Here is a 25,893-nt window from a genome sequence, read left to right as displayed (position 1 = left end):
ACACACCTTAAGAAACCTATAATATTACCTAACTATATTAATAACTATAATAACAGGCCATAATAATACCAGGAACATCAGAATCAAATAGCTCCAATGAATCCTGAATAGGAAGAAGTTCACATTCATAACCTGGATGGAGAAAGGACACATATAGTGAATATAGGTCAGCCTTTGCACTTTAGAGTCAAATTACCTCACTTGATTCCTCTCTCTTTCATTTATAAGCTGTGACCTTATGCAAGTTATTAAATTATTTGAGCCTCAGTTTCTTCATTTGTTAAAACGTAATTACAAAAGTAGCTTCTTAAGTGATATAAGCCAGACAAAGACAAATATTCCATGTAACACTCACAGGTAGACTCAAACAAACAAACAAGAAATCAAACTCTTAGGAACAGAGTGTGGAAAAGTGGTTTCTAGGGCCTGGCAGTGGGGGAGCAGTGTACAGGGGAAATATGGAGAGGTTGGTTAAGAGGGTACAAACTTTCAGCTAGAAGATGAATAAGCTCTGAGAATCTAATGTAAAACATGGTGACAGTAATTGTTAATATTGTAGTGTGTCATTGAAAAAGGAAAAGTAAGACAGGTGGGAAGAGGAAATGGGATAAAACCTAACAGAGGCAGTAATATTGTTAAGAGTTCGACTCAATATGTGTGAAATGGTACTTTATTATTAGGTCTGTCCCAATTATTAACTATTCTATTAATAGAATCAGGTATTGCTTTTATAAAATTTTTTAAAGTTTATTTATTTATTTTGAGAGAGAGAGAGGGAGTACAAGCAGGGGAGGGCCAGAGAAAGAGGGAGAGAGAATCCCAAATAGGCCCCACAGTCAGCATGGAGCCCGATGTGGGGTTTGAACTCACGAACTGTGAGATCATGACCTGAGCCAAAACCAAGCAAGAGTTGGACACTTAATCGACTGAGCCACCCAGGCGCCCTGGTTATATTAAATTTTGAACCACAAAAGCCAACAATGTAGAATTATAAGAACAGCATTTTTTTTTCCCTGAAGTGTGTTTATTTTTTTTAATGTTTATTTATTTTCAGAGTAGGGGAGGGGCAGAGAGAGAGAAGGTGAGAGAATCCCACGCAGGCTCCATGCGGTCAGCACACAGCCTGATGCGGGGCTCAGACCCACATGCAAGATCATGACTCGAGCTGAAATCAAGAGTTAGACGCTTTACTGATTGAGCCACAGTCATCCCTGAAGTGTGTTTATTTTTATCAATGTGTTGGCTAATATCAAAGGTAGAACAAACTAAATATTTCTCTAAATTATACAAGTTTTAGAGCTACGTACTTTTCCAAGGAAATCAATGATATCCCTACAAAGATGGTTTGGAACAAGAACCTCAGAAATCTGACAATCTGTGAAATTCACGGCAAAGATAATCTATACCTTGTTTCATCTAATTTCAAAACTGAAACAAAGGTTTGAAAATGCATCAATATAGTGGAATATCAAAAAAGATGAATGTATCTAAATATCCCTATCATAAGTGATTTAGAATATCCAGCTTTCAGGGCACCTGGGTGGTCCAGTTGATTCAGAGTCCAACATCAGCTCAGGTTATGATCTTGGAGTTCATGGGTTTGATCCTCGCGTCGGGCTCTGTGCTGACAGCTCAGAGTCCGGAGCCTGCTTCAGATTCTGTGTTTTGCTCTCTATCTGCCCCTCCCCCACTCACACCCTGTCTCTCTCTGTCTCTCAAAAATGAATAAATGTTAAAAAAATTAAAAAAAATAATATCCAGCTTTCTAAAGTACCATCAAGTATCAGAGTCACTGTACTTCTAGTTTTTTGGCACTATTGGCATCGGAAGTGACATACAGAAAATGTTGAATTGTGTGTGCCTGGTTCTCCTTTTCTGGTAGGAATCTTGTCTCACACTTTCTACTTCAACCATACAGAATTAAATGTCCTGTTAAGGGCAGAAGGGAAGAAGAACCAGAGCTGTTAATGCTTAAAATTCACTTTGCTAGCAATGTATTATAAATCACTAATTTAAGGCAACGATATACCTTTAATTGCCTGACAAGTTAATTAATTCAGATTCAGCTATTAAAAATTTCAGATCATTTAACCTAGGAATGAGTTCTACCTATTAGATATAGGGTTACAGAGAAAATGCATTAGGTATTCAAACAAAAAATTTTAAAACATTCTAAGGCCTTTAAAAGCAAGTAATACCAACCAAAACACCAAACAGTGATATTTTAATTGTAAGTCTATTCTTTGTATTATAGAATTTCAAACCCTGGTGGCAAAGTACCACAGTCTGTGCTGCATTCATCCTTTAAAGTAGGTTGAGTTAAGGTCCATGAGAACTATAGAGAAGCTTCTGCAAGAATTTGGAGGAGGAAGAACTATGTGACTATAGGTCACAGCTGCTTGTGCTCCTTCTTTAAAATGTATATGTGTTCAGGGGCGCCCAGGTGGCTGTTGGTGAAGTGTCCCACTTTGGCTGAGGTCATAATCTCATGGTTCATTGGGTTCAAGCCCCGCATATTGGGCTCTGTGCTGACAGGTCAGAGCCTGGAGCCTCCTTTGTATTCTGTGTCTCCCTCTCTTTCTGCCCCTCCCCTGCTCATGCTCTGTCTCTCTAAAATAAACATTAAAAAAAAATGTTAAAAAATATATCTGTGTTTCAAGGGCATGATTTTTAAACAGGCCATTTTACCTTTGAACTCTGGTGGTTTTTACCCTCGGATGAATAGAGTTAACTCTTCATCTGGTCAATTCCTTGTATTCACTTAATAGCCAATCGTGGGGAAAAAGTGCAAATGACGGGCTCATGTTAACTGAAAAGTACAGGATTGACTTCAGATGTAACTGGATCCAGGTACCCAAATCCTGTCTGTCTGTCTTGGTCTGTGGCTTCTGCTTTTACCTATGCCGCTTTCATTCTAAGTCAGATTCTTCTTGAGTGGTGTCCAGATTAACCACCAATAGGTCCAGTCCTAAATCTGTAAGATTAGAAACTGTCATTGAAAAATGCGTATCTCTTGTTCTCTAGTCCCAGCAAAGCTGATGTTTATTGGCTTTGATTGGCTCAGTTAGTCACTAACTGAAACAGTCACTAAATTTGGGGAGATGCTTCACTCTCAAAGGCCAGGACTTGGTGATGTGCCCACCCCTGGAACCACCAAGTGAGGTCAATGCCACCTAAATAAACAACATGGGCTGAGAGTATAAAGGCGGTTATTCAAAGACAAATTTCAGTACTAACACCAAAAGGGGGAATTGATACTAAGCATGCAAAACACTATTGAGCTTTAACCAGGGTGGTGAAGACAAAATAAAAATGAACAGGAAAAAAAAAAATCAAAGCAGATTCAAGAATGTTCCAAGGAGGAACCAAATGGTTTTGACAATATGAATAGAAGAAAGGGGTAAAAAATGTGCCATATATTCATGGACTTACCTAAGGTAGGATACAGGGGAAAAAAAAAAATCTAATGAAGGGATTATATTCTGATTTAGAGTCAGGGCCTTTCTGGGAAACAATTTGGAATAGACTTACTAGGTTACTGTATTAGCCAGGGTTCTCCAGAGAAATAAAAGAGGGTGTGTGTATAGAGACAGACACACACACACACACACACAGATTTTTTAAGGAATTGGCTCACATGATTGCTGGGTTGGTAAACCCAAAATCTGTAGGTGATCTGGGCACCTAGAGAAGACATGATGATGCAACTCAAGTCTGAAGGCAGTCCAGAGGCAGAATTTGTTCTTCTTTGGGGTTCATCAATCTTTTTAAGGCCTTCAATTGATTGGATGATGCCCACTCACATTATGGAAGGTCATCTGCTTAATTAAAAGTCTACTGATGTATATGTTAATCACATCTAAAAAACACCTTCTCAGTATCTAGAGTAATGTTTCACCAAAAACTGGATACCCTTGCCTGACCAAGTTGACACAGAAAATCAAACATCCCAGTCACCCACTTGAATTCTGAATGATCTCCATATTGAGCCAGAAGGGAGTTGGCCTCCCAATGGCTCAGGCCAAACCCCAGACCAATTAAATCAAATACTTGGGGCTGAGGCCAGGTAAGGTATTTTTTCTGATGTTCCACAGGTTGTTTCCATGTGCAACCAAGGTTCAGGACCATGCCCTGTAGAGCAGCGATTCTCCAAGCATGGCTTCCAGACTAGCCATTTCAACCTCATCTGCAAACTTGATAGAAATGCGAATTTGTTGTCCCTACTCCAGACCTACTAAATCATAAACTGTTGGTTCCACCCTGGGCCTGCAGACTGTGGTTTAACAAGCCCTCCAGGTGATCCTGATGCATGATCAAATTTGCACTGGTCTAGAGTTCTACAACACAATGCTAACAAGCACAGGACCCTAACACTATACCTTCACTCTCTTTTTTCTTAGTTAGCAGGGCAGGTCTGTTAGTAAGCCTCTTTGGGTGAAAGAACTCATTAAGGCTCATTAAGGTTTGCTTAAGTAATAGAGTATTTTTTGCAAGGATCTGTATGAATATAAAGGAATCAACTGTGTGGCCAGGTTTCACTGATAGTGGGTAATTTCAAGATACAACAGATGTACTAATCTGACAGCAGCTCTGGAGACTCAATGACAGCTTCAAGAGCTCTTGCCTCCCAAGTGTGTAGGTCTAGAACCCTAACGTGCCTTAGCTATTCTGCCATTTCATCTCTCTACAAACCTCTGAATTCTTTCTCCTGTATCTTGTCTAAATTTCTGAAATAGGAGTGCTGGGGTGGCTCAGTCAGTTAAGCGTCTGTTTTGGCTCAGGTCGTGATCTTGTAGTTTGTGGGTTTGAGCCCCGCGTCAGGATCTGTGCTGACAGTTTAGAGCCTGGAGCCTGTTTCAGATTGTGTCTCCCTCTCCCTTTGCTCCTCCCCTGCTCACACTCTTTCTCTCAAAAGTAAATAAACATTAAAACAAATTTTATTTCTGAAATAATCTGATAGGCTCAGTTAATCTCTTTCATCACTTGGTGATGTTTCCTTTAATATTTGCCCAACGCGTAAGCTTTGCTAGCCTAATTGGCTTTCCTTGGGTCAGGTCTCTTATGAAGCCCAACCAGTTGGGAACAGGGGAAAGCAAAATGCAGAGTAAGAATCTCCTAGGGCCATTTCTCTTAAAAGGTCTGAGGATCCTCCTAACATGAGTTTGTGGGTTATGTCACACAGTGGAAAGCTTGGTCTGTCAGGGATGTTTAGCTGTTCTCTCTTAAATCTGTGTAGTTCTTTGACAAAAAAAGGTATCAAGGACAAATTAAGCATTCAACTATAACTCTTTGGAGATGAGTTGGAAACTTTTACTGACAAACTTTGGGAATGTTTTCCTTTCAATATTTGCTATAGGGAAGTCTTTTTGTGACCAAATTTAGAAATGCCATGAGCCGTAGTATTTTGGAAAATAATCTTATTTGCACGCACCAGTTTGTAAGGCCTATATTTTATGCAGAAATGCTCTTTGCAGTCTCCTTCACTAAGGCATAAATGACTAAAGTTTATTGGTATTTTCTAAAACCTTATTTACCAAAAAGGAAAAAAAAAAAAAAAAGCTCAAGTGATAGTTTTCTCCAGATCATCAGATTGGCCCTCCAGGTTCTCTTTTAATAACTGATCTGATTTCACTATACTAAGCTGAACTGAAATACAGGAAAGTCCAATCCAAAACGAAAGGCTTCCCCTTTGGGGTAGACATGAGTTTGTTATTTACAAACCTTAATGATGCCACAGTTCACTGAACGTCTCTGAATCATTTTACCTCTTAATGCCAAAATTAAATTTGTACTTCACCCAGATCTTTGTAGAACCTATTTACATGGTACTGGGATTGCCACTATTACTTTAGCTTATGCCACCAAATAACAAACTGAATTAAAAAATTGTAATGTTTATTTTTTAAGAGAGCACAACAGAGGATGAGCAGGGAGGGAGGGAGACACAGAATCTGAAGCAGGCTCCAGGCTCTGAGCTGTTAGCACAGAGCCCGACGCAGGGATCAAACTCAATGAACCATGAGATCATGACCTGAGCCAAAGTCCGATGCTTAGTCGACTGAGCCACCAGGCGCCCCACAAATTCAATTTTAAAAGTAACTGTAAGTAAATACTACTTTGAAGTCCAGATCATAAACTTGGGCTACCAGAATATAATTAAAACTAAAGTTTAATTTGGGTTGATCAAACTGATTGGTAACTGATTATTGGTAACAAAGGGATACTTAACAGAGATAGTATTTCTGTTTTGATTGTTTCAGGTCTCCTTTTACAGGCCATACTCTTCATGAAGTTCTCTCAAAAGGACAAATATCCTGCAATTTGACCTGTGTCTAGTTTTTACACTATTTAAGAAAAATGTGCCCTCACCTCAAAATGTGTCTTTGAAAAGTATTATCCAAGTTTACAATGAAAATCATGAGCCAAACTTTTGTGTTTTCATGCATTATCTGTTGAAGTTGGGACTATTGGAAGGTTTTGGACATCCTAGCAATGTTTGTAAGCAGTATACTTTTAGTATGTCCATTTATTTCAAAATTACAGATGGGGGAGCCTGGGTGGCTCAGTCAGTTAAGTGACCAACTTCAGCTCAGGTCATGATCTCATGGTTTGTGAGTTCGAGCCCTGCATCTGGCTCTGTGCTGACAGCTCAGAGCCTGGAGCCTGCTTTGGATTCTGTGTCTCCCTCTCTCTCTGCCCCTCTGCTGTTCACGCTCTATCTCCATCTCTCTCTCTCAAAAATAAACATTTAAAAAAAAAAAAAACAGATGAAGATTATGGCAACTCCTTAAAACATTTGTTTACTTGTAGATTAATACGAAATGAGAAAATTGAAGTTTTTAAATCATTGTTTCACAAAGACATTTATCCCTCATAGTTTCAAGGGGAAAAAATTTAATATGGCTAGTTGTGCCACTGATAGGACTGTAATTAAATACTTTTAAATTGCATTTAAAGATGCAGTATTACTAATCCAACTCAGTTAATAATGTTTTACAAGGTAAATCTCCTTTATCTCCTAGAAGTTAGAGTATCTTGGTAAAATTAGTCAATCCTCACAACTGTGCCATTGTAAATAATCTATAAATTGGGGTATATATTCTACAGGAGTCTATTATGCTTTTCAAACTAAGTGTTCAGTGAAGCATTTGATGGTTTTTCAGTAAATAAAAACCATTATTTTCCCAAGTGTCTCCACTTTATAAAAATAAGTGAGGGGTGCCTGGCTGGCTCAGTCGGAAGAGCATTGTAACTCTTGATCTCAGGGTAGTGAGTTTGAGGCCCATACTGGGTGTAGAGATTACTTAAATAAACCTTAAATAAATAAATGAAACCCAGAAGTGCCTATGCATATTTTCATATCCTGACTCATATTCCTGAAAAAAGAAATCTGGTTGACTACTATTGGGTGAGACCTAAGAATGCTACAAAGAGAAACCATTCTACTCCCAGGGTTCTTTAAAATATTCCACTTTAGTGTAACTACCAGTGTTCACAGTTTAATTTAAAAGTGAAGAGATTAAGCATTTAGTAGCAGCAGAGTTTATTTACATCAAGATACCAGCAGATGTCAGCAAAAACTAAGGCAGTGCCATATGACTTTGTACAAGGGTATTCCTAATGTCGACCGAAAATCTCTAATTACCAAAGTGCAGTCCATTTAAGACCCCTTGGTTTCATACAGTGTTACGTGACCCAGGAGGGGTGGGGCTGAGAGGCCGCAGCAGAATCTGCCTTTTCAGGGCAGCAACAGCTCTTTCAAAGAACTGACTGCTCAGATTTTGTCCAACAAAACCCACCTATAACACTGTATAGCAAACTAAACCACGCTTCAGACAGCCATCCCCATTTAAAAAAAAAAAAAAGAAAAATAAAAAGAAAACATGTTTTGGTTTACGGAACACTCATATTACCTAGGTTCTCTGATACAGATTCAGGGGTTCTGAACGTGGGAGTACTTGAGAGGACACAAATGCATTTCTCTGGAGAATTCTGTCAGATGGTAGAACAGCTTGTTATACAGACATAGATATAATATTAAAAAAATACAAGAATCTCATGAATAATATTTCAAAGGTAACTATTTTTTTATGCTTATAAAAGAAATAGAAAAAAGATTACATGGGATGCCATTTATTTCAAATATATAAATGCACTTTTTAACATTTGTGACCAACACTGTGTAAGACCAATGTTTATAGCCTTACATCAACTTCTTAAGCAGGACCCATATACAGCAGAAGTGTTCTTATCACTTTTATTTTTGCCTTTTAGACTAATAGTATTCTAAAATAATTTTAGCCACCATGAACCATACTTATGGAAAATATAAAAAGAATTCAGATTATTTCATTGTATTCTGTATTTCTGTAATTCTACAGTAAAAAATAGTAAGTGAACTCATGACGTAATTTTCCCAAAACACAGCTTTTATTGTAGCAGACTAAATTAGATATACCTCTCTCTGTAAACATTTTGCATGCTCACTAAAAGTCTGGTCTTCTATATAGGCATAATGAACAAATATAAGCAAAATTATTATAGAAATTTATCCCTGAAACAAGTTAAATATTACCATCTTTGAAAAATAACACAGAAATAGTCTAAGGACTGTTGAAATATAAACAGTTTGAATTTTAAAGTCATTTATTCTGTTGAAAATATATTCCTGTTTTAAACAAAAAAAAAATCTAAGATTTATTTATTTATTAATGTTTGTTTATTTTTTGAGAGAGAGACAGAGCACAAGTAGGGGAGGAGCAGAGGGAAAAGGAGACAGAATCTGAAGCAGGCTCCAGGTGGGGCTGGAACCCACAAATGACCTGAGCTGAAGTCTGATGCTTAACCAACTAAGCCACCCAGGCGCCCCTGAAAAGCTTAAGCAATATAGTAAATCATACTTACTTAGAACCAAAAAAAAAAAACCAAACCAAAACAAAACAAAAAAAACCAACAAACAAAAAAACAAAACATTGGTAGCAATGCAACTAAGGTCTAATGAACCCAGAAGTTCAGATAAAATTAGAAGTCTCTGTATCCTCTATAACAAAATATTTCCTTAATTCAGAAAAACACCCAAAAAACTAGCATCTAATTTAAGTATATAAAGCCAAAATATTCTTTTTGCCAGTGCTCTGTTGAAATCTGAATTAAAGACTTGATACTGATTATACTTCTGATAACTAGGTCAGTGGACAATTATAACTTAATGACAATACCATGGTTCAAAATGGCATTCCATCAAAGTAAAACCTGTTAAACAGATACCAAAGTATACAGAAATAAAAATAAACCTCCACTGGTCAATCCAATCAAATTGGCTGCATAAATTTCACTTAAATGGCTTAAAATGTATCTGAAACTACTAAAAGCTTATCTGGTTAAACTAAAGTACTACAACTTAGGGAAAACAAAGCAAAAACCTAGTTTAGTGGCAATGCCCTAGCTGATAAAATATTTTAGACAGGCAGCTGCTTGAAAAAGGAGCAGAGAAGTTATCATCCACTCTCATTCTCCAAAGAGCACCCATATGAATTCCATACAGAACCAGTACATCAAGATTCAAGCAATTTCCAATTTAATTTATATTGTCTCTACCACTGTTTGTTCACTTTTTTTTCCTTTTCATTACTAACTGCCTTAAAGCCTTTTTTTTTTTTAGCCCTTTTGATCCTAATCACCACCTTATAAAACTTTAATAACACAGACACCATGTATTCCTGTTTCTGTATTGTATGAATATCCATGCTTTATACATAGTAAGATCTTTGCCACCAGGAACAAATTTTCACCAAGAATGTATGGCTAAACAATGAAAGGTTTACAATGCTAAAACTTTTTTTTAAGGGTAAGTAGTGAGAAGAATTTTAGCACTTAGATATGTAGATTATTTCCAAAATAGTTTTAACACTCAATCACCTAGTTTTATTGAAATTAATTTTTCCTGAAGTAGGCACTGTTCTCAGCTACAGTCCTTGGCTTGCACAGTAGTGCTGGACCATAAAAATGACCGTTCGTAGCAACCTTAATAATCAATGGGGAAAATGTTCTGTGACCTCCAAAAACCCATCAAAATATTAAAAACTCTTGTTAGAAATGTAAAGGAAAATGAAAACACTGTAAAAAAAAAAGGTATTTTAGTACACTGTAATTGAAAAACATTGGAAACACTGAGAATTAAAGCATTATTCCGTTGCAAAAAACTAATCAAGAGCGGTTTGAACAGTGCCTGCTTTTTTGCTAACTTAAGATACAAAGTAGGCTATACCATTGCAGATACTTAAGTTTGGATCTGCTTCTACCATTTTCTCATTTGTGCTTTCAATGTTGTAAAATCACTGTAATTTCCTTTAATGTGAAGTTTTTTACTATCACTTCCTCTGGGATATATTCAAGCTTTTCATCACAGCCTATTTCCCTATTTACATTGCTCCCCCCAGCAACCCCCCAGCGAGCTTCCTCTAGCTGCATACTGAGGCTCTAGAGAAACAGCAGCATCAACCTTCCCATAATAAGTGATTTCTTCTACAACTCCATCTACGTTCAATGCATATCTCACATCTAGCATGATCATTTTTCATTTCTTCACTGCTCTTTTATCTTTGGTGGCCAGTTATTTTGATGATCCACTTTTGGAAAATGTCACATGGGTGACAAGGAGACAGCACAACCACATGCTTTGCTGTCTAGGAGTGGACTGAATGACAGATGTGCGGTAACCAACCACTAAAGGGGTCTGAGTGAAGGTCACGGATGGACTGGTCACTGATGAGGAGGCACATCTGTTACATAATGACTTATGGACAAAGAGCCAGCAGGGAAGTTTGTACTTCACGTAACTACCCACGGTATATACCATGGAACTGAAATGTGAACTGTGCTAATGGAGGACTGCCTTTACCTACTTGTTGACATTGGCCTGGGCAGGCTTAAAGCTGACTGCTGAGTAAAAGCCCATATAAACTGACATCAAACAATAAATCTTAAAGCACCCTAACTGCAAAATTAATGCATAATGAGTGCATGCTGAGGTGGTTTTCAAATTGTCATCATTTGGCAGTCAACTTTAGAATGCATCTGAGAGTGACAGAGTTTTAGAAATAGAGATGGGATCTTTTCCCATAATTTGATACCACAAATTATCCAGCATGTTTGTTATGAATGATTTCCCCTCCTTCGATTTCGATTTGCTCATATAGCCACTTGCGGTCACAGCGGCATTCAGCTCCGCATTTGGTGGAACCACAGGCAGGACAAGCATAGAAACATCCTAAACAGTCTTCATCGAGGCAGTCACAGAGGTCCATTCCACTGAAAATCAGCAGGCCCTGGCTATCATAGACCTTACTCTTTGCTGGTATCACTTGTCTGTAAAAGAAAACACAAGATGAATGACACTTCACAAAGACATTATTTTTTGAATAAATGAAAAAAAGGTAAAAAAAAAAAAAAATGGAAGCAAGTAAAATATTTTGAATTAGGGAAGAAGTCCTGCAAAACTGGTACATAACTTACCGGACTCAAGCCTACTCTATAATTACTAGTAATGAACTGTGTGAGAAGAGACCTCATTCTAAAGTGTTGAGACAAATCCAAAGAGCCTGAAAATGCCTCTAGAAGTCCATTTAAAAGTCAACTCAGTAAAGGAATGGACCAGAACTATTTCCAAAAAAACATTATTTCTGTGAAAAATATTTTCCCCTTCCCTTAACAACAACAACAACAACAACAAAGCATGGCTGCTTAATAATGGTACATTTTGTTGGTTACCAATCTCTATTACCCTATTGGTTTTTATACTGCAATTAATCTGTTTCTTGTTCTTTAACGGACTCGAGCAAATCTGGCCTAAAAACACTTAAATGACTCATTGGAAAATCTTAACAGATGGAATAAATGGCATATGTAGAAAATAATTCTGAATGATTACACTAACATTTCTTTGTCAACCTGTGTTTTAGAAATGTTCAGTTTAAAAAGTCATATTCTAAACAATTTACTTTTCTCATTCGTTCTGTTGACTATACCATAACTGTTTCTATTTTAGACATGTAAAAAATAAAAAGCAACCTTGAATTTTCATAAGATTTACTTTTTAGCTGCCACCCATAGAAGGGTGATATACCAATTACATAATACCAATACTTTTCAAAAAACTGTTTTAAATATGTTTGAATTTTAGTTCTCATGCCAAAAATGTTAACCTGTTCACTTCATTGACACTTCCTTAGAAATAAATTTTTAGAGCTGAAAGGGACGCCTTCATTTTATATGCAGCCCTTGGAGATTCCTACTAATTGCAGATTATCCAGTTTAAAATATCTACCCAAAAAATTCAAAACTCCAGAGAAAGATGTGAAACAATACCAGACAGACGCAGCAAGCTAACAAAGGTCTTCAGGGAACACACAGCCTACCTGTCAGAACCAGCGGTTGCATTTTTTGTGAGCCTTCTTTTTTCTCTTTTACCAGTTTCTGGAGCAAATTCAGTTTGTTTTCCTGGGTTTGCAAATTGCAATGACCGCAAAGCTTTAGCAGTTCTTCCCTGAATAAAGGTAAACAAATTATCAACTCAAATCTTGACAACAGACCATGAATACATTAATATTTAACTTAATGTTAACCCTGATTATTCCTTAACCTGAAGGACAGTCTGGAATTCACAAAAAAGAAGAAAAAGGTTTTAGAACCCAAGTGCAATGAAATTTACACAGCCCTAGACAATATTCAAAGTTTAACTTTGGTTAACTTATTTGTAATATTTCCATTACCTAATTTTAGTCTCTGGCCTATTAGAAGGGGCGATAGGCCTACTGAAAACTGCTATGGCTTCTGTCAATACAGGAGAAAAGGCAAAAAAAAAAAAACCCTGCTGTACGACCCAATGGGATAAAACTGAGTTTCCTGGGCGCCTGGCTGGCTTGGTTGGTGGAGCGAGCAACTATTGATTTCAGGTTGTGGGTTCAAGCCCACACTGGGTGTAGAGATTACTTTAAAAATGTAACAAAAAAGAAAAACAAAAACTGAGGCTCCTAATATCATCTTGAGTCCTTAAGAAAAGATTCTATTATTGTATACATAGTTAAAAGCAGAGAGAGAATAATGGTTTCAAGTCCTGAAACAGTATTATCATCTTTTTAAAAAGCATTGGTAAAACAAAATTTTGATGGTTAAGGATTTAAGTTTGTTATCTGGGGAAAAAGCAGTTTATGTGATATATTACACAGAGCAACAAATAAACGGAATGGAGAAGACATCTATAGTGACAGGTGCAAGTACCTAGTATGAGCTGCAAGGTAACACTGGGTCCTGGAGATATGCCTTTGAGGGGAGAACAAAAGGGAAGTACTACATATAATTTAAAATTTTAATTATCTTTTAATTCGGTTTATTAATATAATGAAAAGGAGGAAATTGAGAAAAATATCCCAGCAGCAAGAATTATAAATTGGTTATAAATAGAAATTTTGAGAAGTGCTCCTTTGATATACTTGTCTTTGTTCTACACCCAAAGATAGCTTTATGAAATCTCGTTTTTTTTTCTGATGTAGTTAAATAATCTGAATGTAGGCATATGAATAAGGGAGAGTTATAAATATTTAGTATTTACAATGTAAAAATGTATGCTTTTTGACCATAGGGAGCACTAAAATTAGCCTGATCATATCAAATAAGAATTCAGAGCTAAAAGCAAAAGAAATCCAAAGAACAGTATTAACGCCAAAGAAGAAAGAAAGGTTGAAGAAACAATTACTGGAAGTGATTTTTCTGGTGTTCGTTTTATTTTTTTTTAAATTTTTTTTTTCAACGTTTTTATTTATTTTTGGGACAGAGAGAGACAGAGCATGAACGGGGGAGGGGCAGAGAGAGAGGGAGACACAGAATCGGAAACAGGCTCCAGGCTCTGAGCCATCAGCCCAGAGCCCGACGCGGGGCTCGAACTCACGGACCGCGAGATCGTGACCTGGCTGAAGTCGGACGCTTAACCGACTGCGCCACCCAGGCGCCCCTCTGGTGTTCGTTTTAAAGCGGTAATTTTCAAGGGGAATTCATTGTGCTATACAGATCCTCACTAGCTGGCATGTCCCATTGAGTTACTTTGGTATTAGAAAAGAAGCTAAGATAATAACTAGATCCTGGCTTTACCAGAATGTTCTAAAAGCCACTCCTGACATCTTAGACCTAGGAGTTACAGCTTGAGTCTTGGGCATAGTATGTTATTCCTTTCTCAAGCCTGGTTTATCATCCAGTCTAGGTACATGAGAATATTTAGAAAATCATTTACTTTCACCTCCCCAACTTTAAATTTTTTTTTTTTCAACGTTTTTTATTTATTTTTGGGACAGAGAGAGACAGAGCATGAACGGGGGAGGGGCAGAGAGAGAGGGAGACACAGAATCGGAAACAGGCTCCAGGCTCCGAGCCATCAGCCCAGAGCCCGACGCCAGGCCCGAACTCATGGACCGCGAGATCGTGACCTGGCTGAAGTCGGACGCCCAACCGACTGCGCCACCCAGGCGCTCCATCACCTCCCCAACTTTAATTTACAATTAGTATCATAATAATATAAATGATTTCTTTATAGTTCAACAAAACCCCACATTGTAGAAGTAACACAGGAGACAAAAATGGCTGCCATACATACATCTGAATCAGGTTTTCTTCTCTGCCGATCTTCAGAATCAACATCCACACTTCCATTGATTATCTGTGTACATTTTGGACAAAGCTTCCACCCAGGTACAAGCTGTCTTCCAAATTTTGCACTCAGAAAAGTGGCATCATCTAAGTCAATTACATGCAAATTTTTTTTGGCTAGTTTTTTGTGTATGTTAAATGGGTCACAACATGACTTCTGCAAATCCTCAAATCTGTCAATGTAAATTTTCGCATGATGGAAGCAAATGGTATTGTTCCCAGAAAGTGTCATTCCAGTTCTAAGTTGAAGTAAAAGCATATCATTTGATGACAGTTCTTGCAAAGTCTTGAAACCCGTGTGACGAGTATAGTAGGTTTTATGGCACTCATTCGTGGTACGGAGTTGGACTCCAACTGAACATGGATCCATCACTCTTGATTCTAGCAAATTTCCCTTGTTAGATTTTGTCTACAGATCTCTCTCAAGTAGGTCATGTGCGGATTGCCCTAGAGAAAAAATTGAAGAGTCAGATTTGTGCTGCAAACTTTTTATCTGGGAAACTGAAAAAGCATTTGCTGAAATTCAACACCTATTTAAAAGAAAGAAACTCTTCATAAGTGAGGAACAGAATGGCATTTACCAAAAGCCTACAATAAACATCAGATATGCAGGACTTTTATGGAGAAAATTATGAAACAGACAAAAAAGTTACCCTAAATGAATGTAGAAATTAATCATGGGAACTCTGACCAAAGTATATAAATTCTCCAGGAATTTATCTATAAATTCAATACTATTCCAATAAAAATCCCAGTAGGTATTCCACTCATTCCACCTTGGAATTTAGCACTTGGTTTATTTGGAAGAGTAAAAATCCAAGACAGTCAAAATAGTCTTGAAGGAAAACAAAGTAACATATTTATTTGCTATAAAGCTATTATAATAAAATCTGTGGTAGCAGTACAGTATAGACAAATAGATCCATGAAACGATAAGGGTTTGGTGTGACATATGACACATGATTGTATATAATCAGTGTTATAGGGTATTACACCTTAATGGGGAAAATATTAAAATATTAGGGATAACCAGATAACCACATGGAAATAGACTAAGATCTCTTTCTCACAAACAAAAATCAATTCCTGATGGATTAAATAATCAAACAAGAAAAGAAAAACTATACAAATGTTTAAAAGAAAACATAGACGGGGTGCCCGGATGGCTCAGTGGGTTAAGTGTCCAGCTCTTGGTTTTGGCTCAGGTAATGCTTTCACAATCTTGGGATTCTCCCTCTCCCTCTGTCTTTCCCCTCCCCTCCCCCCCTCACGTTCCCTGTCTCTCTCAAAAATAAGTAAGTAAACATTTAAAGCAAGCAAGCAAGCAAGCATAGAAGACTTTGTGACATTGGGAGAAGAATTTCTCAAACAAGAAAGCACATACCAAAGGAAAAGATGGATATATCTGATTATACATCAAAATTAAACATTTCCTTATAACTCTAAAGGAGGAAAAACAGCCACACTTGAAAGGTATGGTTAGGATTATTATCCCAAATATACAAAAAAACAACAACATATCCTGACTTCTATAAATCAATTAGAAAATGACAAGGAACCCATTAGAAAACTAAAAAAATACAGATAGGCAATTCACAGAGGAAGAGAACAAAATAGCCAAGAAATGCATGCAAAGATGTACAGCCTTTACTGCTGTCAAAAAAAAAAAAGCAAATTACATACCATTTCTCAAACATTTGCATGGCAAAATTTTAAAATCTGATAACCTGGTGCTGGTTAAATTGTGGCTAACTCTTACATGCTCCTTATACACTGGTAGAAATGTAAATTGCAATGGCTTTAGAGCATTTTTGGCAATTTCTGGCAAAATTAAAGAAGTCCACATCCCAGGACCTTGCACTTTCAGCTCTAGATGTCCATGCCAGAAAAATCTATGTCCCACATGAGCACAAGGACTTTGTACATTACATATACAAGGACTTTGAGCATTTATTGTCTTTGACAGTGAAAAGTTGGAAAGAACCTAATTTTAAGAATGAGACACCGTGAGTTACTCAACAGGGACTCCTACAGGTCGGGTAAGATGACTAACCTACAGGAATTCTATGAATCAACATAGATAAATCTCAAGGACAATCTTAGGTGAAAAAGTTGTAAAAGGACACATACCATTTATTTAAAATTTTAAACACACAAAAAAGAGTGTACATGGTTTATAGATAAAAATATGAATCATGATAAAATATATATATCAAATTAAGAAATGCCAAATTTGGGGCACTTTGGTGGCTCAGTGGGTTAAACAACCTGCAACTCTTGATTTCAGCTCAGGTCTTGATCCAAAGTTCATGAGATGGAGCCCCACATTGGGCTCTGTGCTGATAGGGCAGAGCCTGCTTGGGATTCTCCCTCCTCCTCTCTCTCTCTGCCCTTCCCCTGGGCACACGTCCAAATGTGCGGGCTTTCTCTAAGCATAAAGAATTAAAAAAAAAAAAAAAAAAAGAAATATAAATTTGTGGTATACATACTTCTAAGGAGGAAGGAACCTTTTTAAAGATATTTATGGAATATAAAACTTGGTGGCATTTACACACATGCTTCATTTTCTGTACTATTTGAAAATTTCATAAATATTTTTCAAAGCAAATACAAAACCTTAGTTGAATTCTTAAGAAAAAATTCAACAAATACAAGTCACTAGGAAAAATATATGTGAGGGGCGCCTGGGTGGCTTAGTCAATGGGGCATCTGACTTCAGCCTGGGTCATGATCTCAGAGTTGGTGAGTTGGAGTCCTGCATTGGGATCTGTGCTGACGGTGGAGACTGCTTCGGATCCTCTCTCTCCCTCTCTCTCTGCCCCTCTCCAGCTTGTGCACTCTTTTTCTCTCTCAAAAATAAATAATATTAAAAAAAGTAAAAACATTAAAAAATATATATGTGAATCACTGAAATCTGGATGGTGGCAGAGTGCTGAAAAATCTAGGATCCTGCAGTTTTGCAAGTGCTTTTATAAATTTTGCTCCAAAAAAAAAAAAAAAAATCGTTAGAAAGCTTACTTTGCCATGTTTTCTGTAGAGAAAAACCATATACAAAGAAACCATATGCAAAGAAAACACCATATACAAAGAGGACTCTGGTCTCATGTTAAAAAATGGTGACTATGCATCTGTTTTCAGTTAAAATACTAAATTTAAAAAGTTAAAAAATAGAATACAATTTAAAGTTCAAAATGTCACTGAACATTTTAACTTATGTTTTTAAAAGCTAGTTAAGGTGGAGCATGTTTATATATTTTTTATCCTATTTTAACCAACTTTTAAAATTTAACTTCCAAGTAATGGTACCAATTATATCAGACAAAATGGCTTGTATTATACAAGCAGATTTCTTTTAACAGAAATGTGGATTAAAATAAATTAAGGAGTGGAAAAGAGGAAGCCAGAGATATGATTATAAAACTACAAACTATGCTGTACTGTACTTTAAGAGATATGGGACACAAATCTGGCTCTGAACTTTCTTAACAGTCAAAACAAAGAAAAAAACTTGACCCGCACATTATGGAAACTGCTATTGTTTAATGTCTTATTAATGCTCGATTCTTTGTATTTGTAGGTACTATACCCAATCTGTAGCCACTAATCGGTGATTTTTCGAACATAAAATTATTTCTTAGCAAACACTTGCCTCACCCTAACCATATTTGACAGGAAAACCATCCTGTGACTTAGAAAATTCATTTTGGAAATTCTGTCTACAGAATTAATACATTTTTACCCACTAGGGAATTCTTTTCCTTGGCTACTGGGGCATCTGTTCCTTCACTTTCCTTTTATCTTGTCTAAATTACAACATGGTTCACTAGAGTTTATTAGCAGGACTGCTAGTTGTGCCAGCGTACTTATTTCTAAATGATCTCTCTCGGAAACTTGGAAATATGATTAACTCATATTAAACCACTTTTTAATGTTTATTATTCATTTTGAGAGAGAGACAGAGAATGCACAAGCAGGGCAGGAGGGGAGGGAGAGAGAGAGAGAGAGAGAGAGAGAGAGAAGGGGGGGGGGAATCTGAAGCAGGCTCCATGCTGTCAGCGCAGAGCCTGACATGGGGCTCAAACTCACCAACCATGAGATCATGACCTGAGCCAAACAAAGTAGGATGCTTAACCCACCGAGTCACCGAGGCAGCCCCACCTTTTTCTAAGTATTTGCTTGGAAATTCCACAATACCATAAATTCTTTTATTAATCTTAAACTACTATCAACCTGAACTCTTAGTTGGAAAGCATAGACTTAAATGTGTTTTTAATTCAATGTAGCCATGACCCTCTCAGGCCCTGAAAACATCCTCTACTGGTAAACAGGTGCTTCCAACTATTTTGAGCTTTTGGCACACTTTTGAGTACTATAATTTTTGGAGGAACACTTGCAGGAATTACACTGCTGTGCAATACCATTTTCTAAGCAGCTATCCCTCTGGTGTCACTGTTAGGGTAGATTTACTATTAGACTGGCCAATTAAACATGAATTCTAGATAACGTACATAGATTTTAAGTATATCCCAAATATCACTAAAAAGTAATTTGTTGTTTGTCTGAAATTCAAATTTAACTGGGCATGCTGTATTTTTATTTGTTAAATTTGGCAACCTCATTTTTTGCATCTTCCTGGAAGTAGAAATGTTTCTTTGGTACCAGCTTCACATTATGCACCACTTCTCACTTGTTGCTAAAAGAAAGATAAACTTCCCATGAACAAATTATAGGACATGCTCAGTTTAAAATTAAAATGTCCTATCAGATAGAAGATAAACTGCAAGTCACGGTAAAAAAATAAATTTTACACACTGATTAAAACTCAATGGCACAACTGTACCACTCATTTAAAACTGTCATGGTAGGGGCACCTGGATGACTCAGTTGGTTAGGTGTCCAACTTTGGCTCAGGTCATGATCTCATGGTTCATGAGTTTGAGCCCCACGTTGGGCTCTGTGCTGACAGCTCAGAGTCTGGAGGCTGCTTTGGATTCTGTGTCTCCCTCTCTCTCTGCCCCTCCCCTGCTCATGCTGTCTCTCTCTCTTTCTCAAAAAAATAAACATTAAAAAAAAAATTAAAAATGTCAAGGTAAAAGTGTATACACCTGTGTCAGTAAAGTTTTACTGCTTGAAGTCTTACATAAGTTACCTTCCTGATCTACAATTAGGCAGTTTTTTCATGTATTGCTAAAGAAAAGTCAGGCTAACTCAAGGAGCACAAAATTTCGGCCATCACCTTAAGTGGTTATTGCCTGTCTTCTAAAAATTACAGCCTCTAGCTGGTCCTTCCCTGTTGTAGTACCCGATGTCTTTATTTCTGTCTTTCCTCCCTAAGCTAAGGTTCTGCTGTACAGCTCTTTGCATCTATTTCCCAGCAACTGTTTCTTTTGCTCGTTTTGGTCTATGTTCTGGCAATGTGGCCCACAAATCATATTTATTCTTTTCTTCCAGTGACAGTCCAGTAGCTCCATGTTGCTCCCTTTACCTACAGCATGATGTAATGTTCTCCAGTAACGATTAATCGAACACCTTCCTTAATTAACATAGTCAGAAATGCACTACTATTTACTGTCTCCGAACCGGTACTGGCATCAGCTGGGAACGAATTAGAAAAGAGGAATCTCAGTAAGGACCCTAGACCTACTGAATCAGAATCTATACTAAAACAAACAAACAAACAAAACAACAAAAGACCCCCAGGTGACATGTAAGCATACTACTTTGAGATCCAGATCCACTGCTTCAGGTAATGCAATTAAGAGATTAACCAAGCATCTTCCATATTTATAAAGCATATTAAAAAAAAAAAAAGGAAGATACACACCCAAAATGAACTTATCTTTCAGGAAGTCTAACATTTAAGGAAGACTATGAGGGGAGTGGAGTCATAAATTTGATAAAATCGATACATATATGAGAAATATATGCATTATTGAAAGCACAGAGATCTGGGTTTTCACATTCTGTGTCTTCCACTGCCTTTCAGCTATTTTTCAACTGACAACTGTAGATAATGGATAATGGATAGCAATGCAAATCCAATTCTTGTCTATAGTCTTGTAAATTCTGTCTAATGGTGGCTCAATGGACTGCTTGGCCCACTGTGGAAGACCGTTTGCCTCCATTTGCTCATTTCAATAGTCCTGATCAATAAATGTCTGTTCTTTTGTCATTTGAATTGGTTACAACATAGTTCCCTCATTAATAAGGTAAACAAAAATCATGTGTTTATAATTTTATATCTGTGTAACAGTCATGATTTTACTTCCACCCCCTTTTTTGGTGGAAAATTCTTTTAAACGTAGTGAAAGATTAATTACCTCCAGTCAATCATTTTAAACAGTATATCTACTATGCCTCGAAAGGAAAAAAAAAGTCTTGCTTTTATTTTTCACTTTAATTTTTTTAAACTTTCTTTATTTTGAGAGAGAGAGAGAGAGAGAGAGAGAGAGAACACAACTGGGGGAGGGGCAGAGAGAGGGAGAGACAGAATTCCAAGTAGGCTCCTCACCATTAGCGCAGAGCCCAGTGCGGGGCTCAAACCCATGAACGGTGAGATCATGACCTGAGCCGAAATCAAGAGTCCGATGCTTAACTGACTGAGCCACCTAGGTGCCCCAAAAAGTCCTGTTTTTAATCGGATAAGATGAAAACCAAAAACAAACAAAAAACCCTCAATGTGTTCATTTAGGCCTGATTAATTCAGTTCTTTTCCCCTACCTTTTGGTAAGATTTCACTCTGATACAAATGAGATCCAGGTCTTCAAATACTTTTAAACTGTACTTTGTGATGTAGGATTTACAAATACTAACAGTTAATTCCTGAAGGATCAATGGGTCTCCTAAGGCCTTCCTGTAGAGAGGTTTGGATGAATTTTATTTGTACACTCATTTTCCATTTCAAATAGCCTTTTGAGAAGTTGAATTTTACCTGAGGCCTGTGTTTCTGGTTCTTCAAGAGTCATGGTTAAGGGGGCGCCTGGGTGGCGCAGTCGGTTAAGCGTCCGACTTCAGCCAGGTCACGATCTCTCAGTCCGTGAGTTCGAGCCCCGCGTCGGGCTCTGGGCTGATGGCTCAGAGCCTGGAGCCTGTCTCCGATTCTGCGTCTCCCTCTCTCTCTGCCCCTCCCCCGTTCATGCTCTGTCTCTCTCTGTCCCAAAAATAAATAAACGTTGGAAAAAAAAAAAAAAAAGAGTCATGGTTAAGGAAATCCTCCCACTACTCTCTTTATGGCTTCTATAAGACTCTGAGGGTATCCCTTTGTCTACCTGAGACTAGGACAAAGGTCGTCCAAACTCCCAATCTTTGCCTCATTTACAAACTTGTGAATCTTAACTGCATGTTAAAACTGACAGTTAGAACAAAAACGTTTGTTAGTCATATTTTAAGTTTCTCTTCTTCCCCCAGGTCCCTGAACTTTGGATCAAGGAGATCTGTTGTAGCATCAGTTTACTCCTCCCTGGAGATGCTGGTAGATCTTTTGGTCGGAGAATTCTCTCTACTGCAATAGTTCCTTTTCCCCTATTGTCATACCTTTCAAATAAAGTCTCTCCTTACTAACTCTGGATTTTTTTTATTTGAAAAATCCCCAAAAACTTTTTGCATTTTGGACTTTCTGTTGCTTTAGGGTTGCCAACACTTTATTCAGTGCCTAAATATAGTATGTTTTGTGATTCTAAAATTAACATTTAATATTCTTACAGCAATACTAGAAGAGTCAAGAAACAATGAAATAAGTGTAGAACAGATTAGACCCCTTCTACCACCTTAGGTAGTAAACAAAATTATTTTCTCCTTGTATGATCATATGATTTGAACACTGCAAGCTCAAAAAACAAGTTTTTTTTTTCTTAAATTGAGGTATAATTTACATATAACATTATTGGTTTCAGGTGTACAAGGTAAAGGTCTGATATTTTGCACATATTGTGAAAGATCACCACAGTAAGTCTAGTTAACATCTATCACCACACAGTTACACTTTTTTTCTTGTGAGAACTTTTAAGATTTACTTCCTAAGCAACTTTCCAATATGCAATACAGTGTTGTTAACTATAGTCACCATGCCGTACATCACATTCCCATTACTTATTTATTTATTTTATACCTGGAAGTTTGTACCTTTTGACCCCCTTCTCCCATTTTGCCGACCCCCTACCTCTGGCAACCACCAATCTATTCTGTTTATCTATGAGTTGATTTTTAAAAAAGATTTATTTAAAATTTATACATATATATATATATTTAGATTCTATGGAATAAGCTTTTAAGCATTATCACTTGCTATCCATTACAAAACTCTACAATAGGCAGGTTAAACACAGCTGAGTGAGCTCACACAAGGAAATGACTCCAGCAAGCTTTCCTGAGTCTTAAGACTCAGGCCCAATAAAAAAAAAAGATAAAGAGAAGTTAAAACCAAAATACAGTCAAAGTATCACTTAAAATATTTGGTGCCTGTAGTTACTAAGTGTGAGGTATAGCACCAAGCACAAACATCATCTTGTTAATCTTTACAACAGTGAGATAAATACTATCATCCCCATTTACAGGTGAAGAAACTGAGGCTTAGAGCTCCAGTTACCAAGCCTAGCACAGAGCCTGTAATAACATTCAAGTTCCTGCTGAATGAATAAAACCAAAAAAACCCCACAAAAATTAATTTTACTTTTATACGAAGAATCTCTCGTAATTAGGTCCTAATGATTTATTCTAGGTTTATCTAACATCTTCCCCTCAGATTTTCTTATTGCTTTGTCTAGTATAGTCTCAGATCACTTTTGGAACAATTTAGCAAACCTTCAGGCTTCCAAATCCCATTCGCAATTTGTCTCTAGTCTTCTAGCCCTTAAAGGCCAAAGAAAACTGAAGTGGGATTTCAGCAATGGAGACTGCTTCTAGACCAAGAAGAGTAAATAAAGCTCTTGGTTCTACCTGATTCTGGATGTGGCCCAAATTGTCAAAAAATACTTAACACTCCAGTTGTTGAGTAGGTGATTGTGAAACTGAACTCTGAATCATTCTGTTGAAAATACTTTCATCTCTTCCTAGAAGATAAGAGTCTGGACTCTCTAGCATGGCATTACTTGTTCAAATGCCACATACTCCAGGCCAAACGACACTGCCTGCAAAGTTCTTTTACACTTTATGACTCCTGCTTGGAAAGCCAATGGCCCTTTCTGTGCCAGGCAATGCTAACTTATCCTTCAGGGCAGTACCAGTGTCTAAACCTATCTGGTGTGCCTTACCCAAGTACTATTATTATAGGTCCTTCTTCCTCTGTGTCTGCAGAGCAATCTCATGGTGCAATAAAACTTTTTCTCTATTCTCAGCTGTTGGAAGGCAGGAGCATTATGGTTTTATTTTCTGCATCACCCAAAGGCAAAAGAGGAACATCAGGGACTTCCCTTTTCATAGCATTCATCACAGGGTTTTTTTTTTTTTTTTTTTGGTTTTTTTTTTTTTTTGATGTTGTTGTTGTTAGTTTTTCCATAATATATTAAGTTCTGTGAGGACAAGGAATGAACCAGTTCCTGTTTACAGTTGTAGCTTCTTTAGCATAATACTGGCACTAAGTAATCACTTAACGTCTTTTGAATACATGTTCCATGTTCAGAAACTGTCACATGTCACATCAAGAAGGATGGATCTCTCCAAATCAGGGTGACTAGGTCCCCAGGATGCTGCAATTATTCCCACTCCAACAGCATGACGGTCACATGCATAACGCCCCTAGGTGACAGTCACATCATGTGTCAAGCTACCAAATACATCCAATGAACACTTCCTATGTTCATGCTACTGGGATGGAAAAATGAATACTGATCGGCCTCCAGCCTCAATCAGCTAGGGCTGGGAGGATGCTCATTAAAAAATGAAAACGAACAGGCAGCGATACAGGATGTGGACGAGATTCAGGGCCATAATATCCCTCATGTACATAGTATAAGCCTAAATCATAGCTTTGAGGGCTCCAGGTCTCCCGAAAAGGGGCGACAACCCGCGGAGGAGACAGATGCGCGGGAAACTATGCTGGGCCCTGACACAAGGGGCCGCAGAAGAACTGGGGGAGTCGGAGCCACAGCAGCATAGCCGGCTGCAGGAGGCCCAAGCCGGAAGCTGAAATCCCTTTCATGTGTCGGGGCCTCCTCTCCCACCTCTCCTTAGGGACTTCCGTGAACCGGCCCGGGCCCCCCTCCCACCCAAGGACCCGTCTCCTCACTCCCGCCCTTCCCAGAGCCTCCCCCGGGCCCCTTCCACCTTAGCTCGAGCTCTCCCCGGCCGAGGTTGGGCTGCACCCGCTTTCACGTAGAGCCGACTTGGCGGCCAGCTCTTCCTCTCTTCCCCGTCCTACCACTGAGAGGACGGCTGGCAAGGGCTAGAGAGGCTCAGCGCTACCATAAAGCGACGCCCGATAGAAGCCTAGAGCGGATCCGAGCCTGGCCCGCCTCCTGCGCGGAATGGGCTGGGCGGTGTTAATTGGCGGAATATGCAAGGTGAGGCAATGGTTGCTTCAGGAGTCCTCTCGGTTTTGCGTTTGTTTTGTGAGGTTAGGGAATTGGGAGCTCCCTGGGGTTATTTCTTGGGAGATACAGGTTCGGCTGACTTGGATTGTGTTCGCAAATTCCTATGCCTGTGCGTGAGGCCAAATTTTTGCACCCCATTCTTCTTAATCCCTGGAGAAGTGAATGAGTTACAAGAACGTCACGAACAGACCCTTTATTTATAGTCTCACGTTTTGTGTGATTTTTGTTCAAACGAAATATATTGCAAAATGCATCTTTTTAAATTACAAACAATAGAAATAGCTGTGTTTATTACTTGGAGTAAAATGTAGTCTCCAGGAAGATGCTTGTAAATTTTCTGAGGGAAGAAAACAGTTTAAACTATTTCTTGTATCCCTATTGTCTGCCACAGTTTAGGCGCTCAGTTTTTGGAGTGGGTATTTTTCATCTAGAATCTTTGAGAGATTGTGATCCCTTAGACTGAAGACTCAGCCTTCAACCATTTTCAGGTGGGGACAGGAGGGAGGAAAGCACCCAAACTATTGTTTTTTTGACCACCCAAGTGAAAAATGTGAGACCGGGAAAGAAGATAAGGTCCACCAAGGCCCCAGCTTGTTTGTGATACAAAACACACCTACTGTAAATTGTTTTCTGCAGTGAACCTATGGCCCTTCCTACCACTTCCCCCCCC

General features: G+C 38.0%; 1 protein-coding gene across 2 annotated transcripts; it reads right to left on the bottom strand.

Annotated features, from left to right (window-relative positions):
* Positions 1–10,165: 10,165 nt before the first annotated feature.
* On the bottom strand, positions 10,166–25,054 carry ARL14EP (ADP ribosylation factor like GTPase 14 effector protein). Of its 2 annotated transcripts, none has more exons than XM_047070884.1 (4): positions 24,958–25,054; positions 14,645–15,144; positions 12,417–12,544; positions 10,166–11,367 (listed from the first exon to the last, which is right to left on the bottom strand). In XM_047070884.1, exons 2-4 carry the CDS (start codon positions 15,065–15,067, stop codon positions 11,139–11,141), a joined length of 780 nt encoding a protein of 259 aa, XP_046926840.1. In that variant the 5' UTR covers positions 15,068–15,144; positions 24,958–25,054; the 3' UTR covers positions 10,166–11,138. The 2 variants fall into 2 exon arrangements, with proteins under 2 accessions (XP_046926840.1, XP_046926839.1); XM_047070883.1 differs by lacking the exon at positions 24,958–25,054 and adding an exon at positions 21,629–21,742.
* Between the last annotated feature and the right edge of the window lie 839 nt (positions 25,055–25,893).

Source organism: Lynx rufus, unplaced genomic scaffold, assembly GCF_022079265.1.
Source record: "Lynx rufus isolate CCGP_SWC_20201006 ecotype Redwood Valley unplaced genomic scaffold, mLynRuf1.p SCAF_9, whole genome shotgun sequence".
Classification (NCBI taxonomy): Eukaryota; Metazoa; Chordata; class Mammalia; order Carnivora; family Felidae; genus Lynx; species Lynx rufus.
This window is presented reverse-complemented; position numbering and strand designations above follow the sequence as displayed.